Source organism: Arachis ipaensis, chromosome B03, assembly GCF_000816755.2.
Source record: "Arachis ipaensis cultivar K30076 chromosome B03, Araip1.1, whole genome shotgun sequence".
Taxonomy (NCBI): domain Eukaryota; kingdom Viridiplantae; phylum Streptophyta; class Magnoliopsida; order Fabales; family Fabaceae; genus Arachis; species Arachis ipaensis.
In genome coordinates this window covers 129,569,736-129,585,488 of record NC_029787.2, presented here as the reverse complement: position 1 = coordinate 129,585,488, position 15,753 = coordinate 129,569,736, and the positions used below count along the sequence as shown (strand labels likewise).

At 32.0% G+C, this 15,753-nt stretch overlaps 1 protein-coding gene across 1 annotated transcript; it reads left to right on the top strand.

Moving 5' to 3' along the window:
* Positions 2,714 to 5,585, top strand: LOC107631692. Its single transcript, XM_016335213.2, has 2 exons — positions 2,714 to 3,137; positions 3,905 to 5,585. Exons 1-2 carry the CDS (start codon positions 3,057 to 3,059, stop codon positions 4,997 to 4,999), a joined length of 1,176 nt encoding a protein of 391 aa, XP_016190699.1. The 5' UTR covers positions 2,714 to 3,056; the 3' UTR covers positions 5,000 to 5,585.

Genomic DNA, 15,753 nt, shown 5'->3' with positions numbered 1-15,753 from the left:
TATTTATAACATGTTCAATTTGTTATACATTTTTCTATTATTTATGTATTATTATCCGCAAATCCAAAAACCGATCCAAACTGCTTGTAATCGGATCGGATCGGATCGGATTTTCAAAAAAAGTTCATCCAATCCAAACCGCACCGCACATAAATTAAGCATTCGGATCAGATGAATTTTTTCCTTAAAACCGAACCAAACCGCACCGCGAACACCCCTACTCAATTCGAAAAGTATGTACGGTTTTAAATAAAAAAAGAGTGTGTTTGACCCAAAAATTAGTTAACGTAAGTATCGAAATTGTGTATCTCAAAATATTTATAATAAAATATAAAATAAGAAGACAAATAAAGCCAAATAAAAACTTGGAAATAAAATGCTGGAAAGAAAAAAGAAATAAAAAATGATAAAGAAAATAAATGAAATAAATAAGAGCTGGAATTGAAATAACAAACAAATTGAAGTTTAAAATAATAGAAGGAAAAATAAAAGGAATTACCAACGACAAATAAAAGAAAAAGTATAAAATAACAAAAATAAAATGAACAAAATTTTTTTTGATTCTATACACTTATATAAACTTGCACTCCATAAATCTCTTTAATGTCAGTATAATTTTAAATTTTGTAGAGTTTGATGTGATGTAATAATAATGTCCAAATTGAAATTTCTTTTTTATTTTTGGCTTTCTTTTATTTATAGATCACAAGGGTAGATTTGAAGGGTATTCTTCTTTTTTCACAATCTAATTTTCTCTGTTTCTCAGGTCACTATATTATTTTGATCATAAAGAATTTTGACTTATAAATTTGACATTTCACATCTTTTTTAACCTTAATCTTCAAATTATTTTGATCATAAAGAATTTTGACTTTTAAATTTGACATTTCATATCTTTTTTAACCTTAATCTTCAAATTCAACGTTCGTACAATTTATTTTATTTTAATTTTTAGAAATTACCGACTCAACTTCTTTTAAAATAAGTTAAACTCTTGTATTAATACTTATAGTATAATTTATGTTACGATACTTCCACCTACATTTTTATGAAACAATTCACATATTACAATATTTCGATTTACACGTTATCAAACTATCATGATCGAATTATTTAAACTCTTCCAATTTTGTGTTAATAGTATCAAGTTAGATTTTGGTTGTATTGACTTTAAAACACAATTTAATTTTTCTGTCATGTAATTTAAAATTTGATCAAAATCATACTGGTGTCAAAAATAAGATTCAATCAATTTTATTTCAAAAAGTTATATTTTTAACCGATTTTAATTTAAATTGAATAATATTATATTTTAACTATCTTCATTGAATTCTAACTCTCGTATATGGATAGATTAATTGGGAAAAGGAAAAAAAAAAAAAATCCTTGCCTCGGCACTTTCCTCATCGTTGCAACTACCGTGCCACTTTTGGATTGGTCGATTCTTATTCTACACGCGGGTGCATTCAAAACCGACCTTTGCTCCATACAAAACGACGACGTCACCAACTTTTCTACCCCTAACCTAACACAGTGTTTGGTTCGAACGAATATAAGAGGAAGGAAAATTCAGGAAAAGAAAATGAGTGAGGAAGGAAAATTCAGGAAAAGAAAATGAGTGAAAAATCAAGTTTTTCTTTGTTTGGTTTATCAAGGAAAATGCAGAGGAAAAGAAAAAAAGGGAATGGGTCCATAAAATACTTTTCTCTTCGACTAAAAGATAAAAACCAACAAAAAAAAAAAGAAATAATGATATAATTACAAATTTATTCTCTCTTTATTTTATTTTTTTAAATTTAAAAATCATCTCTTCTGCTCTTTTATTTATATATAATATAAATAAAGATATTACTGTAATTTTATTCTAATATAATTTTTTTTATTTTTTTTTATCTAAATAAAAAATAATTTTCTTTCTATTTATTTTCTCTTCATTCAAACAACAAAAAAATCATCAATTTTTTTTTATTTTCTTTCCTCTTATTTTCTTTCCTTCCCTTCTTTCCTCTTATTTTTCATCTTTTATTCAAACAATGCCTAAGTCCCTTCACCTAAGTAATCTTCAATATGATGAAGATTATTAAAAATTAGAATAAGATGAATATTATAAAGCAACTCCGGGCACCCATGAGCTGGCTGCCACGTGTCTTGTTGGACCCCGAAAAACAACGAAATTGTCAAGAGAATAAATGCCCCTGGTTTACAATTTTTTTTAGTTATCTTAATTATCTAATATAATCTAATCTAATGTTTTTTCTTTATTTTTTTCATGATCATCTTATCTAAATTCTAACTGATAATTTGCTGCTACTAATAGCATTTGTCAACGTGTGTTGGCTATAAATTATAAATTTAATTTTATCTAATCTAATTATTATTTTCATTCATTATCATTAGACAAAATATTTTATCCTGTAAATATATCAAAATTAAACACTTAACTTTTATACCGTCGGGCAGTTAAAATTAAAATCATAAATTTATACATTAAAAGAAAAACAAATAAAGAAACAACAGCAATATACACAAAGAACCAGTTGTCGCGATCCCGTCAATACAACGCGTGAGGGAGGGACTAAGTAAGAGATATCGTAAGCGGAATGACAATTAAGCCCCTAGCATAGGAGACGCGATTCCAGGTTAAGCGAGTGCTTTTGCGTAATTGCGGGATGAATAGCATATGTTTATATAAATATTTGGGGTGGCAATAAGATAGGGAGAATATCAATAATTATAATTATAAAAATTGAAAAGCGGCATCGAGAACATAAACATCATAGGAAGGAGAGAGAGGAGGGGGTTGTGTAATGTAACGGAACTTTTGAGAGTGTGTGTGGAGAAGACAACTGCCACCCGTTCCAAGGAGACAGAAGAAGAGAAGAGAGTCACCTCGTTGTTTGTTCCTCTTTTATATTCTATCAATCGCGCCTGCAAGATTAGATAGTATAATTAACTTACCCTCTAATTTGTGTGTCTTCACGAGTTGAGTTTTCCTTTCGAGGCCCTCATACGGTAACTCGATCTGCTTTTTGTTCATCCGCAAACCCTAACACAAAATGTGGTGGATGATGAACGAGACCGGGGGCAACTACTGCTCTAAGAAGAGCGATGATTTGTGCAGCAAAGTTTGTGGCCAGGTATCTATCTATATATCTTCAATTATACTTTTCTTTTTAAAAGTTTTCTTTTTTCTGGTTCCATCAAAACTTATAAGTTGCTTTCTTTTATTTATTTATTTATTTATTATTTTGTTCTTGCTGTTCCGAATCGCGCTTTATGGTTTCCGCGATTCTTAAAATTAATGATAATGAAAACAAAAATAAAATCGGATGCAGATGGGTTAGTGATTTAATCTCTCGGCGGGTGGTTATGGAATTTTTCGCCTTAGATTTACTATTTTTTCTTTCTCTTTTTGTTCTTTTTTTCTACGACATATTTGTGATCTGAATTTGGGTCCAGGATTAAGGTGGTGTTTTTTTTAGGCTTTTAGTATATGCCTTTGCTAATTTGGGCAAATCTGGTGAATTTTTTGTTGGTTTGTATGCAAGGGCACCTTTTTTACCCCCATTTCCGTATTGTTCCTATCTTTGGGCTTGGTTTCTGAGAGGGTAGAGATCTCTATTGCTGCCATAGTTGGATTTGAACTGCTACTTGCATTTTCGGGATCTTTATTCTTGCATGTTCTAATCTCTTCATGATGATGATACTAGTTAACTTGTATCAGAATTGAAAGTTTTGGCCAAGGGAGAGGGTAATTAACAATTTTGATTCATGATATGGGTTGTTTGTGTTTGGAGGGTTGAATGAAGCTGCATTGTGTAGTTATTTACCAGTTTCTTTTTTTTCTTATATAATTCCTTTTAGCTTTGCTGGTTACATAGATATTTGTTTCTCAATTATGCAGGAATCAAGTCAAGTTTCTGGCATGTCAAGAATCCGCTGCATTTTGCGTGGCTTGGATGTAAAGACCTACATATTCATATTTGCTGTTATCCCAATGTGCATATTTGGAATATACCTGCATGGCCAGAAAATCTCGTACTTTCTGCGACCCCTCTGGGAAAAACCACCCAAGCCATTCCATGTCATCCCCCATTACTATAACCAGAATGTGTCCATGGAGAATCTATGCAAACTTCATGGATGGGGAGTCCGTGAGTTTCCAAGGCGTGTTTATGATGCTGTGTTGTTCAGTAACGAGATTGAAATACTTAACTTGCGGTGGAGAGAATTGTACCCTTACGTTAATGAGTTTGTGCTCCTTGAATCAAATTCTACATTCACTGGATTGCCTAAGCCTCTGGTTTTTAAGAGCCATCGTCACGAGTTCGAGTTTGCAGAGCCCCGGTTAACTTATGGAACTATTGGTGGCAGATTTAGGAAAGGAGAAAACCCATTTGTTGAGGAGGCATATCAGCGCGTAGCATTGGACCAGCTCCTCAGGATAGCTGGTATAACAGATGATGATTTGTTGATCATGTCTGATGTTGACGAGATACCAAGTGCCCACACTATTAATCTCCTGAGATGGTGTGATGAAATTCCTTCAATCATTCATCTCCAGCTGAAGAACTATCTATACTCATTTGAGTTTCGTTTGGATGATAAGAGCTGGAGGGCTTCGGTTCATAGGTATCAGACTGGGAAGACAAGGTATGCTCATTATCGCCAGTCGGATATCTTATTGGCAGATTCTGGGTGGCATTGTAGCTTTTGCTTCAGGCGCATCAGTGATTTTGTTTTCAAGATGAAAGCCTACAGCCATTATGATAGAGTCAGGTTCTCTCATTATTTAAATCCAGATAGAATCCAGAGTGTTATATGCTCTGGGGCTGATTTATTCGACATGCTGCCTGAGGAGTACACTTTCAAGGAAATCATTGGCAAAATGGGACCGATACCCCATTCCTATTCTGCAGTTCATCTTCCTGCTTATCTCTTGGAAAATGCAGATAAGTATAAGTTCTTGTTACCTGGAAACTGCATGAGAGAGAGATGATCCTGGAAACTCATCCATGAGACTGATTTTCTTGCTAAGCTTTTTGTAGCTTGTGCAGCAGCTTAAGGTGGTGACTCCTCTCAGGTGTGTGAACTGAGGTTCTGTTCTGGTGATTGTGTGTCACTTCTATAGGGCTGTATCATTGTCCAGTGAGATATTCTTTGAGAAATTCCTTGAGTTCAGACAAATTCTTTTGACTTTGAGGTGAGGAACTCTTGTACATAGCTTAGAGGTGCACCTCATTCAAGGGGGGGAGCAGTATCTATTCTTCTGAAGAGCGATTTGAAAGTGCTGTTTAGGAACATGCTTGCCATGATTGAACTCCGTGTTTATTTGGTATTTTAGTGTGGCTGTGATCCCCAGATATACCATAGAGTAGCTTAAAGTTTCCCCACCTTTTTCCCGGTTGGGAATTTTTGTTCTGCCAGACCAATTCATTTTCTTCTATTCTTTAGTTGGTTATCATGTTAAATATGTCGCTAATCTGATTGCTTGTCCTATATTTTACAACAACACTGACTCAGTTTTTCTGAATTATTTAGTATAATTCATCGTTGCTATCAAACTTGCATCAGCTTACTTGCTTTGATTCTTGTTTGGTGAAAAGTAACAAAAAAAGACGCGTTTAGAATAATTCAGTGTACTGCAAGAAACTAAATAGAGAGAAGTAGAAAACTCTAGATGATAGATATGCTTTAACTTGTACCTGTCGCAGTGCAGCAGAAGTTGGTATCTTATAACGAACCTCATGCCGGCTTCTTGAATCTCAGCCACAAGTACTGCAGTTCCCTTCTTTCCTTCCTCTCTTCTTTTCTCTCTTTCTTTTTTCTCCTTTGTTTTTTGTGAAATATATCAATTTAAAAGAATTTACACAAATAGTAATTTTTATTTTGTCATATTAACAAAAGTAATAATAAACTATTTTAAAATAATTGTGCTATGCGAACATAAAAAGATTAAAAAGATTATATAAAATATATATTAAAATATAAAATATACATTGAAAATAAATTAAATAATAAATATATTTATGTATAAATATATAATGATTGATTTAATAATTAATTTTTTGTGTGTATATAATATTTTTACTTAAAATATCATATGAATATATGAATTTTATTAGATGCTCGTATAAAATTAAATTATATTTTTAATATTCTATCCGTAATTAAATTAATAAATGACACTGAAAAGTTACCAATAGAATAAGCTATTTGAATTAGATTAAATCTTTTTTAAAAATTTGATCTAATTCATGCCTTTCAATTTTTTTCAAAGAGGAGCCAATATTATTTGAACTTGTTATTGACCAAATTTAAAAGGGTGATTCTATTTTTTTTTATTACGCTACGGTGTTGACACTAATTATAGTGCCTATAGCGTTTTAAAATATCAATTATTCTTCGTATATAAACTATTTTATTATACAAGTTCAAATACGCCATTTTTTTTAAATCACTCACGCGTATGTCTTACGCACCCACATTTCACGCACGTCTTAATTTAATAAATTTTAATCAACGCGTGTATGTTTTTGCTGCACGTTCTTTTTCTTCTTTTTTTTTTTCGTTATTGTTGTCACCAACACCACCACCACCACCTCCTCCTCCTCCTCATCTTTCTTTTTTTATTAGAATTTCTTCTCATCCTTCTTTTTCCTTCTTCTCCTCCTTATCTCGTTGTTGAAAATAATGAATAATTCAAGTTCAGATTATCAATTGAACCAAAACGAAATTGATTATTGTTTTGAATCCAATCAAGTAGTTGAGGTGTGGTTCGATTCTAATTAATTTTTTCATTAGTAGTTTATGATTCTGTAGGTGAATAATGTTTCATCGGTGATGGTTTGAATTGAATGTAATGTAAAAGTTATGTATTAAGGAAAATATTTTTCTGTATTTGCAGCAAATTTGGATATAACACGAAGATATTTGGGTGCATTCTTTAAGAATTTTTGGTGTATATGCTGATAAATTTTACATAATTCAAAACTCTTCTTCTTCCTTCTCATCTTCTATTGCTTCTTCTTCTTCTTTTTCATCATCATAATATTCTTTTTTTTTATTCGTCTTTTTTTTCTTGTTTTATCTTCTCAAATTTCTTCTTGTTTTACTCTTTTAACAAGAATAAAAACAAAAAAAATTAAACAAAGAAAAAGAAGAAACACATAATGGTACAAAATTATTTAGAATAGGATGAACTTACATTCGTTCAACTAAAAGAAAGAAAGAAATAAGGAAGGATAAAGTATATTTTTTGTCTCTGAAGTTTGACAAAAATTTAAAAAATATCCTAAGTTTTATTTTGTTTCAATTTTGTCCCAAAAGTTTTCGATTTGCATAAAATATATCCCTGAAGGCTAATTTTTCAAAAAATTTAAGACCAATTCAACAACAATTTTATAAGAATAACTCTCAACACAAGCAAATCAAGTATAATTTCCATGCATTGTTGTTAGATTGGTCTTAAAGTTTTTGAAAAATTAGCCTTCAGGGGTATATTTGATGTAAATCGAAAACTTTTGGGACAAAATTGAAACAAAATAAAATTTAGGGGTATTTTTAAAACTTTTGTCAAACTTTAGGGACAAAAAATATACTTTACCCAATAAAAAAAAGAAGAAAAAAAATGTAGCATTAGAGGAAACACTTTTCTGTATTTACAACAAATTTGGGTATAACACGAAGATATTTGGGTGTATTCTTTAAGAATTTTTGGTGTATGTGTGCTGATAAATTCTGTATAATTCAAAACTCTTCCTCTTCCTCCTCCTCATCTTCTGCTGCTTCTTCTTTTTCTTCATCTTATTTCATATTTTCATAATTCTTTTTAGGAGGAAAAAATCAAACAAAGAAGAAAAAAATACATAATGTTGCAAAATCAATAGAAAGAGAAGGAGGAAAAAAATGCAGCAACAACAACAGTGATTAAAAAAATGATAATGAAGATGAAACACGCAAAGAAAAATGAGAAAAAACGCAAAGAAAAATGAGAAGAAGGAGGAGGAGGAGGAGAAGGAGAAGGAAGAGGAGAAACGCGAAGCGCGCTATGAAAATCGTTGAGTAGGGTGCGTGTTAACACGCTCATATGGGTGAGCGTCCTTTTTGTTAGGTTTAGCTCAACTTGTATGATTTGTAAACTAAAATGACTTATATGTGTAGCACTTCTCTTAAAATATATTACTAAAATTAAAATAATATTTTTTATCATTAAATAATATTTTTTTAAAAATATTCTTAAAAAAATATTATTAAAATATAAAAAAATTTGATTTTATTTTTAGAAATATTTGCATAACCACAATAGCATTGGTATACTAAAATTCACTGTTTAAATATCGCTAAATCTAATGATATATTATTAAAATTTTTTTGTACGGTTATCATTTATCATCTTAAAGTTTCAGAAATGTAAACACATATATTTGATTGATATGATGACCGTTAATAAGTAAAGATTTAATTCGGTTTCTGTTATTTTTTACAAAAACCAAAGTAATTTTTGTCAAAAAAAAAATAGATATTTTGGTCTTTAATTTTTTTTATTTTAAGATAATACGTTTTATTTGTTAAAAAATCTGTTAAATAATAAAAAAAATAGTTTTATGAGAATTTTATTAAATTTTTTTGAAAAAATGAGGAGCCAATATTTTTATTGTACAATGCATACAATAGGAGTTTAATTGAAATTAATATTAAATTATGGGTACAATCGTTAATTATAAAAATTTGCTAATTTGAATTTTTAAAAAAAATTAGAATTAAGTTATTTGAAAACAAAAACCACGACCATCTCTCTCTAAACGGTGAGGACAGACCAATAACGCAGACTCTCTCACCGACGGTGGTAATTCATTTTCTCCTTGGCTCGTGTGTTATCACCGGAAGTCGTTCCGTCTGACGTCGAAGTCCGCACCGGTGAACGCCCAGCAGCGCATTCTGATCGTGTGGCTCGTTCTGGCGGCACCGCATCAAGTCCGCCTGCGACGACTCCGTCGCAGCCGGCATGTACCTTCCTCTGTCCATTGACGATACAAGATAAAGGAGTCACGAGTATCATTCCTTTGATACGTCCATCACCGCGTAGTAGTTCGTAGATGGCGTGCAATGTCGTGCAATCGCTGTGTCATGTTCCATCCTCCATTGCTGATCACAATTCATCAAAGTCGCATGAAAACGCTCCCGACCATTTTGCGCCGACGGTGAGCAGTCTAATAAGGTGAGAATGGTTCGTTGAATCAGTGATAATGGATGGTTATTTTCATAAGATTTGGATGTTCATTGTTAGTGCAAGTGGAGTGTTTTATTGTATGTTAATTACTTACTTAGATGGAACATGAATATTATTCAATTAACCATATTTGTGCTGGTTTTAAATTCATGGTGCGCATTTATGTATGGAGGATATGCATGTGTTAATCAGTCATGGAATATGGATTTTACTTGTGATGAAATAGTTCTCTTGTGGAGTATCCTATATGGATGTATCAATTTAAATATTCAAAGTTAAACCAGCATGTATAAGCAATGTAATTGGTACACTAGACAACCGACTAGTTAATAAGTAATCATCCATGATTTTGTGCATGATGCCCATAGACCCGCTTGAACCTTATTAGTGTAGTATATTGTTAAATAATATAAAATAGAACTAAATGTATTTTTATTATTAAGAGTTTTTCTGAAAGTGTAAATTAAATTGAATAGAATGCTTCCTGCATGTTTAGATTAGGAATATTTGTATGAGTATACATGATAGATGGTCTATGCATTAAAAAGGCAACTCTAGTGACCTTGGACTCTACAACTGAGAAATGAAGTAAGTGTGCATGGTGGTTGTATGTGTTACTTTTTGATATCTCTGGTATACAGTGTCATGTAACACAGAGAATAGTAGTAGTTAAAATGCTTATATAATAGATAAAATAAAATAATAATTCAATTACTATTAATAAGTGATATTGATGCATTTCTTTTCAGGTTAATATGGGTAGGATGATGTGGTTCATTTATATTTGTGTATCTTTTTCTGTAGAGTTTAGAGAAGATTTCTGTACATTTCATTTACTAATGGTTTATCTAATTAGTTTTCATGATTCGATTTGTGTGTTTATTTCGTGATTATAGGTCATGCCACTGTTGGATGTTACTGAGGTTGAAAGTGAAGAGATGGATCTTGGTTACGAAATTTGAATTCTAGTTTTATCCTGTATTCTGATGTTTGGGACAATAACCATCCTCCCGTGTATATTGAATTATCCGAGAAGTCAAAATACTCCATACTTCTAAAATTAAAGCAACTAGTTTAAATTGTTTTATGATCAAAGGATAAAAGAGAAGTTGTTTATAATTTACTAAATTGGGGTGAATAGGTGGCGTGACTTCATGAGCATGTGTACATGTACTGTACTTCCTGGAATCTTAAATAGGACTTAGATAATGTGTTTCATTGCTGAACAACAATAAAAAAAGGAAACAGGCCCGAGGAATTAAAAATTATATTTGTCTTGCCTTTTTGTGATGTTTAGTAAGGGTCTATTTACATGATATTTACTAAGGGTTTCTCCAATTAGGTTTTCTGCTAGGAAAAAAATAATGCTGTGATTTTTTCACGGTCCAATTGGATGTTCATTTATGTATGAATTTAGATGTTCACTTTTCTCATATAATTGGATGTTCACAATCACAGTACAAGAGATTGTTAGGTTTCAGATTCATCCCCAAGTTCACTGTTGCATCTGTTCAAAACGAATCACATTAACTTGGCACAAGGTCAAATTTCAAGAGGGCAATGCTTAACCAATTCAAGTCATTCATCCTTGGAAAACAAAAAATATATATCCTTGAATAAAGACATAATTAAACAAATGTTTGTAGTAGTGAACTGGATGTTCATTTCTATATGACTTTTGATGTTCACTTTTCACATATAATTGGATGTTCATAATCACAGTACAAGACATTGTTAGGTTGCAGATTTATCCCCAAGTTCACTGATGCATCTGTTCAAAAAGAATCTCATTAACTTGGCACAAGGTCAAATTTCATGAGGGCAATGCTTGACGAATTCAAGTCATTCATCCTTGGAAAACAAAAAATACATATCCTTGAATAAAGACATAATTAAAAATTGGTTGTTTCTAACTCAGATCAGAATCAAGGTTGCGCCTCATACAAGAGTGTGTTGACTTAACAAAATCAACCAAAAAAAAAAAAAGATCAAACATCAACCGATTCAATGAAGCCTTCAACCTAATAACATCAAACTGTCATTCACGTTCATCAAAACCAATCCTCCAATTGTCCCTATAGTAAGCACATTTAATTAGGAGGAAAACTATATTCAAACAACAGCGACACGAATAGATATTAAACTAGCTACCAATTTCAGTTAAAATCGGTTCTTAGTAACTCGGATCAGAACCCAATTTTCCCATCATACATGCATTTGTTTACCAAACAAAAAAGAAAACATATGGAAATAAAAAAAAACCAACAGACATCAACCGATTCAATCCTCCATTTGCCCATACAGTACGCATCTTTAATTAAAAGAAAAACTATCGTTGAGTTAAGAAATTAACTAAATTAATTAGTGATGACAAACATTCTTTTTGAGCAAAATAAATAATTAGTGTTGATTAATTATAATTTACTTATTAACTAATTGTTTATTGTTGCAGGCCAAATGTTAATAGCCCAAATGGAATAAAAGGCATTCAGCAAAGAATATTGGGCTGAAAGCAAAATAAAGAGCCCAAGCAAAAGCAAAGAAAGAAACCAAAGAAATTAAATCGGGCCAAGCATACCAATACCCGATCCAAGCCCGATCTGATTTCAGAAATGCAAATCCCTCTCTTTTGCTTAACCAAAAGCAATGTCCTTTTCCTCTCTAATCAAGTCACATCAAGACTTCAGTAAAGTAAGAAAGAGAAAGAGAAGAAAAGCTTCCTCCATAAGCCAGTAACCAAAGAAGCAAGAAAGAGAAAATTGAAGCTTGAGGCACAGAAGCAAAGAACAGAAAATCCAAACCAAATCAAGCTTAAGAAAGGTAATCCATCTCATCTTGCATGAATCAGATCTTCATCCCTTCTTCCCAACTCTCTGCTATATCCGAAAATGGCATTCAAGGGAAAGTGGTTCTCTGCCCTATTCTGCTCCACATATACGGTCACAAGTGATACTTGGAGACCAAGTTGGTTTTCAAGGGCTCAGATCAAGTTGACCTTGGAAGATTTCTATTGTTACTGCTTTGAGGCTTTCGGTCAAGTTGGAGAAGTCAGAAGCAAAGGTTCTACTTTGATGCTTGAGAAGAAAAAGTAAGCTTGCGGGTTGGTGAAGCTCAAGGCTCAATGTGTTGACCTTGGAAGAAGAACCAAGCAACATGCAAGGAGATAAAAGAAGCTTGCTGTTAATTCAGAAAGCAAGGAGAGAAAACCAGTGAATAGAAGTTTTGTTCTGAGAGAGCTCTTTGAAGAAGTTCAACTAACTGGACAGTGTAACCTAATCAAAGGTGCATTCCGCCAGTATGAAGAACTGAATCAGAGGCTTGCTAATCTGGTTTTTCGCATAGCACAGAGGCTGTTGATGAAGTCAATCTCCTTCATGTTTTACAGATTGTAATATACTTTTCTATGTTTATCTTTCTGTAATTTCTTGTGAGAAAAGGCATTGTGAGAAAGCTCAAGTAAAAGCCATGAGTGGAAAAAGGCTGAGTGATACACTTGAGAGAAAAGCCTAGAGTTATTTTCAGATTTCTTTAGGTGTGTTTATGTCTTGTATCTTGTACCTGTGAGGTATCCCTTTCTTAGTTGGGTTAGCACTAAGAGTGGATAGTTAGGTATTAGCATAGTCAATGTCAAGTTAGGTTAGAACTTGAGTGAGAAAGGATTGGGTCAATCCTGAGTTATTGGTGTATGTAATACTGTTAACTATAGTGAAATTCTTCCATAGTTGTGGAGGAGACTGGATGTAGGTTGCATAGCACAAGGCAACCGAACCAGGATATATGCTGGTGTTAGCTTTTCTCTTCTCTGCTGTGTTCTGTTTTCTGATATTCATGAGACAAAAATAAATTGTCTCATAATTTTCCGCTGCTAAGATAAAACAGAATCAGAATTGCAAATCTGTTTTAAAAAGGGTAACAACAGCAACTAAAAGGAAGGCATAAATTCAACCCCTCTTCTCTAAGCCTACCACAACCTTCAACTATAATTAAGAAAGCACTCATTCGACTGTGAAAACCAACCATCCGAATACTTACTCAAGTAATCCACCAATTAAACTGGCAAAAATATCTATCATGAAGACCAACCATCCAATAAGTGTATAACACCCATAAACAAAAAGGATTCCATCAGCATTAGTTTAATTGGTCCAATATACCGGGTCAATCAGTTACAAACAAAGCAATCATCAAGTTAAAATATTCTCATACGATGCAACAACATGGCAACCTCATAAATCAATGTTTACAGCCAGAAACAGTGACGCAAATAGATATTAAATTAGCCACCAATTTCAGTTAAAATCGGTATTTGGTATCTCATATCAGAAGCTAGTTTTCGTATCATACATGCATTTGTTTACTTAATAAAAACAAACCATGTAAGAAAAAAAAAAAAACAACAACCGATTCAATCATTCACTTGACCATATAGTAAGCATCTTTAAATAAAAGAAAAACTATAATCAAGCAAGGATCATGCGACTATGAAAACCAACAATCTGATTACCTACTGAAGTGTCCATCCAATTAAAGCAGCAAAAAGATCTATCATGAACACCAACCATCCAATACCCTACTAAAGTAACCATCCAATGATGATCAACAATAAGAAGCCAGTGGTCAGCTGGTTTATGTTACATTGCATCCAAAGGTCCACACGGGACAGGAAAAAAACTGCTATTTAAACTAGATTAACAAACTTATTTAACCCTTTTCGCGTAAAAGTTATATCAATTGGAACGATCTCAAACAACAACTAATTTCTCATGCTCCAATATACTAAAATTCTATCTATTGTATTTTCACCATGTAAAATTAAGCAAATAAGCAATATATACTCTCTACGGAACAATAAGCAAGTTGAATGATGTATCATGAAAGGAAGAAACTAACCCACTTAACGTGGATGCTCGATGTTGGTTCCGGTAAATAGTTCACGTCATGCGTCGAAACTGTTAAATCAATTGCAACAATCTCAAGCAACATCTAATTTCTCATACTCCAAAATAACAAAAATTCATTTATTGCATTTTCACCATGTAGAATAAAAAAACTAAACATCATAAACACTCTATAAAACAATAAGCAACTGCAATGAGGAACCATGAAAAGAAGAAACTAACGCACTCACTGTGGATGGTCGACGAGGTTCTGAAACACGTCAGCCAGCGAATCAAGGATCAGATCTGCAGCCGCAAACCGTGCGCCGGCGATGCTTCCAGCAACGGCGAACAAGCTCGGCGCTTGGGCGCAGCTACTCGGGTTGGAAGTGAGGACCGTCGGTGCGATCTTGACGCTGCCAGCGACAGAGTTTGCTCGCAAACAGGGGCTCTCCAAAGCAGATGTTCGCGGAGTTGCTGCAGGTTGCAATTTAGACAGCTACGCGGCGGGGTGGGGTTGGTGAACAGCGAGGAGGAGGTGTTTTGGTGGTAGGGTAACACGGTCAAAATGGGTCAATTGGGGATAATTTCATTTAGGGATTGTAATTATGTTAATTGAGGGTTTATTATTATTTTTAAATAAAATTGGACTAGATAAAAAGTCCATTGTACATATTGTATACAAATATCATTGTCTCCCTAGCGGGACTCAGTTTTTTTTAACAATGTAATTAACTAAGACCACTACTACCACTATTTTTTTTTATCTTTATTATTATTACTTCTACTTTTATTATTTTTATTGTGTAATCATATTTTATCATTATCGTTATCTCTTCTACTGTTATCATCACCAATATCATTAATATTAATATTCTCTTCTTTTATTTTTTATTCAATGTTATGTTTTTCTTTAAAAGATACTCGTACTGCAATTATTTTTTTTGGGGTATTATTTTCATTATGGTCTTTCTTTAATTAACCACCTGAAAGAATTTTTAAAAAACAAATTTATTAATAATTTGTGAAAGTTTAAAATTCCACAAAATACAAATAAAATATCTACAAAATTAATTTTTAATATTATTTAACGGATTTTTTAATAGAAAAATCATATTATCTCAAAATAAAAAAGTTGAGGGTCAAAATGTCTTTTTTTTAGACAAAGATAACTTTTATCCTTTATAAAAATAGACAAAGATCAAATTAAATATTTACTCACCGTTAATAAATAACAATTCTCTCTCTAACCAAACTAATATGATATCAACTTGGAAATATGAGGGCTAAACAAATACTTCTGCGTTAAAATAAGCGTCTAATTTAAAATGTTAATTTTTTATAATTTAGTAACTAGCTAAGGAATTAATATAATATTACATTTTTCTGCCACACCTATTATTAGAGAAAAAATTGGATAAAAAAATTTATTTTTAATTTTTTGTAACTAACACATTCCAATAATTCTTTCCTTAATACAAGTGAACATTTAAAAGTAGATATTTAAAAACAGAGAGAATATTATAACTACAACAAAAAAATAATAAAAAAAATAATATACACAAAAAATTAATTATCAAATCAGTTATTTATATAAAATATATATTAAAATATAAAATATATATTAAAAATAAATTAAATATT